At 47.5% G+C, this 3,159-nt stretch overlaps 1 protein-coding gene across 1 annotated transcript in view; it reads right to left on the bottom strand.

Annotated features, from left to right (window-relative positions):
• Positions 1–1,157, bottom strand: part of RNF213 (ring finger protein 213) — a 54,800-nt gene extending 53,643 nt beyond the window's left edge. Inside the window, exons 1-2 of the mRNA XM_009324579.1 lie at positions 1,145–1,157; positions 545–876 (exon numbers count right to left, since the gene is read on the bottom strand). Of these exons, the coding sequence (XP_009322854.1) occupies positions 545–876; positions 1,145–1,157 (345 nt within the window). The remainder of the gene's footprint in view (positions 1–544; positions 877–1,144) is intronic.
• Positions 1,158–3,159: the final 2,002 nt, after the last annotated feature.

Here is a 3,159-nt window from a genome sequence, read left to right on the forward strand (position 1 = left end):
TATTAAGGAAAAAAAGGCAACAACACAATGTCTGTTTACTCATTGTCGAAGAGATATTCTTTGTCACCTCCTCCATTGCAGCTAGTACCAACATCTTCCCGCTACACTGGGTTAATGGAGAACAATCAGGAAGTAAAGGGACAAGACCAGCTACCATCTTCTACAGTAGGTGAAATGCAAGTAACTCTTGAGAATTCTGCAGTTTTAATATTCAAGACTTTCTCAGTAGGAACACAGAGCAGCGCTGAGCATGATGCTCACTAACAAGATCAGACCAATTCCTAAGCTGAGTTCTGTACTGTTGCCCTCAGTGCAGCAAAGGTACTGTCAGGGGGAGCTGCACCGCTCAGCACATCAGCTGTCTGCATACGCAACGCTTCACGTAAGCAAATACATCTACAGTTTGCCTAGGAACACAGGCAGCAGCATCCGGGCGCAAGCCAAAGGGATTCGTGGTGATGCAGCCCAGCCTCATTGCTTTACAAAAGAGAGAGCAACACGTTACCAGCTACTCCTGCTCCACAGCACCCACAAAGAGCCTTACCCTCTTCTGTGACTTCTCGGAAGAATCACCGGCCATGCGCTGAGGCGCGGTCTCTGAGATACCACTTGGAGCTGTTACACCCTCCAGCAGCGATGCTCCCTCTTCCTCCTCCTCCTCCTCCTGTGTTTCAATAGAGGAAGGAGGCCCACCTGCAGTGCATTCAGGTGTGGTCTCTGAGGGATTGATCAGAGGTCTTGCGTTCTCCATCAGCAATCCTTCCTCCTCCTCCTTTGTTTCAGTGGTGGAAGAAGGCCCGTCAGAACCTTCTCCTTTCACATCTCCTCCAGGCCCTGCTCCTGTATCAGGGACTGGAGCGAGCTTCACCTCTCTTCCTGCAATGGAGGCAAGGTTCATTGTTAAACTAGAGAGTCAAGAAAGAAAACAGTTCTCAGCTGGTGGTGAGCAAGCAGGATCTGCTGCTAAATGCATCATTTGAACACACGGGAGCCACTTTGTTGCTCCCTGTTCAACACTATAGCAATGACACCATCCTCCATCCCTAGCACAGCTTCTTGCCCTCCCCAAGGCCCCTGCAGTCATCAGCAAAATAATTAAGATAAGAAATCACCGTATTGAGGTACTGATCTTTCTCTACACTACCTCCAGCTAACATGCTACTAGCCAAAGCAGCAGGCGCTGGGAACCACAACTGCCTGTCAAAATGCTCAAGGACCCCCAAGATGTGCGGTGACGGCACTTTGGCACTTCTCAGCTTTCTCAACTTTCTAAACTGGCTGTGTGACCTCTACCACAGAGCTGAGTGTTGTGTCCAGGAAGGCATGGGCAATTCCCTTTTTACCTTCAACAGTTTTATCCAGTCCCTAAAACCTGTGAAAAGGCGGCTCAGATCTGAATCAGGCATCAGAGCAGATCTGTTTTACAGACCTGTTTTACAGGCTCTTCAGCACCATCTCTACCCCCATTTTGAGAGCAGCTTTTAACCTCTTTGAGTGGAGACCAACCAACACCAAAAGACATTGATTTCCTCTGGGTATTTTTGGAAGCAGGAGCACAAAAATCAAGGCAAAGGTAGCTCACAGCCCCTTGGAGTATTACAGCCCAAAGGCTGCACCATGCTTAATGACAGCGGTTGTTTTGTACCTGAAGCAGGCACCCTTTGCAATATTGTTTCACATCCAATTTACTATCACGCCATTATCTGAAGAGTTTAAACTCTTCCCTGAGCTTTTCCTGCTCCTCAGTGACTCCTCTGTTGACAGGGATTGACCTGCACACACTTACTTGGTAGAACTCCCTGGTCCCCCAAACAGAGAGCATATTTAGCTGGTAAGGCACTACAACTCCTTCCATCACCTTTAATCATTGCCAGAAGCAAGGACAAAGCTTTCGGACCACCAGAACAGATGCTTTGGATGTTTTTCCTACAGCATTTAAGACCTGGAGATCCTGGGTTTGTTACCTTGCCATTCTGGATTGCAGAGGGATTTGCTAAGAATTGATCTTGTTAGGACTACAGCAGGCTGATTCGATTTAGTGTATTCTTTTAGGATCCTACTTCTTCATATCAATACACCAAAAGCAATTCTGGTGGCCTGGGTCATTCTCTCTTTAAGCAAATAAAGGATTAGGAAATATTTCCCCCAGTGTAACTGCACTAATTGCATACTTGATTCTGTTACTGTTCATAGAGGCAGAATTAGTGTGTTGTCAAACAGAAGTTCAGGCAGTGAATTCTAAACCTAACAATAAGCTAAAGATAGGAAATTCTGGTTCAAGAGGGACTAGACCGGTGTTGTGGTTTAACCCGGCAGGCAGCTAAACACCACACAGCCATTTGCTCACTCCCCCCCTGCAGTGGGATGGGGGAGAGAATCAGGGAAAAAAAAAAAAAAAGGTAAAACGCATGGGTTGAGATAAAGACAATTTAATAGGGCAGAAAAGGAAGGGAAAATAATAATAATGATAAAAGAATATACAAAGCAAGTGGTGCACAATGCAATTGCTCACCACCTGCTGACTGATGCCCAGCCAGTTCCCGAGCAGTGGAGGCCCAGCCAGCTTTTCCCCTAGTTTATATACTGAGCATGACGTCATATGGTGTGGGATATCCCTTGGGTCAGTTGGGGTCAGCTGTCCCGGCCGTGTCCCCTCCCAACTTCTTGTGCACCCCCAGCCTGCTTGCTGGTGGGATGGTGTGAAAAGCAGTAAAAGTCCTTGACTTAGTGTAAGCACTGCTCAGCAACAACTAAAACATCAGTGTTTTATCATTATTCTCATCCTAAATCCAAAGCACAGCACCGTACCAGCTACTAGGAAGAAAATTAACTCTATCCCAGTGAAAGCCAGGACAACCGGTCTTTGTAATACAGCATTCCATAAAAATGGCACCAGTTCATTGGCAAAACAGAAACTAGTTCAACACTGGAGAGCTGAGTGTGGTGAACGTGTGTAGGAGGTGTCAGCCACTGACTTGCTTCTCCGCCACCCACCAGTCACTGCAAAGCGAGGAAAACTCCGTCTCTGGCAAGTAACGCAAGGGAAGTTTGAGACAAGAGCGGCATGTAGTGACCTGGCCAGAGCAGAGGAGCCCAGAGCTACACAAGCACCAGGGCTAACACCAGAACTGGCGGGCACCCACAGCCTCTGGTCACCGT

Source organism: Pygoscelis adeliae, unplaced genomic scaffold (assembly GCF_000699105.1).
Source record: "Pygoscelis adeliae isolate BGI_AS28 unplaced genomic scaffold, ASM69910v1 Scaffold445, whole genome shotgun sequence".
NCBI lineage: Eukaryota > Metazoa > Chordata > Aves > Sphenisciformes > Spheniscidae > Pygoscelis > Pygoscelis adeliae.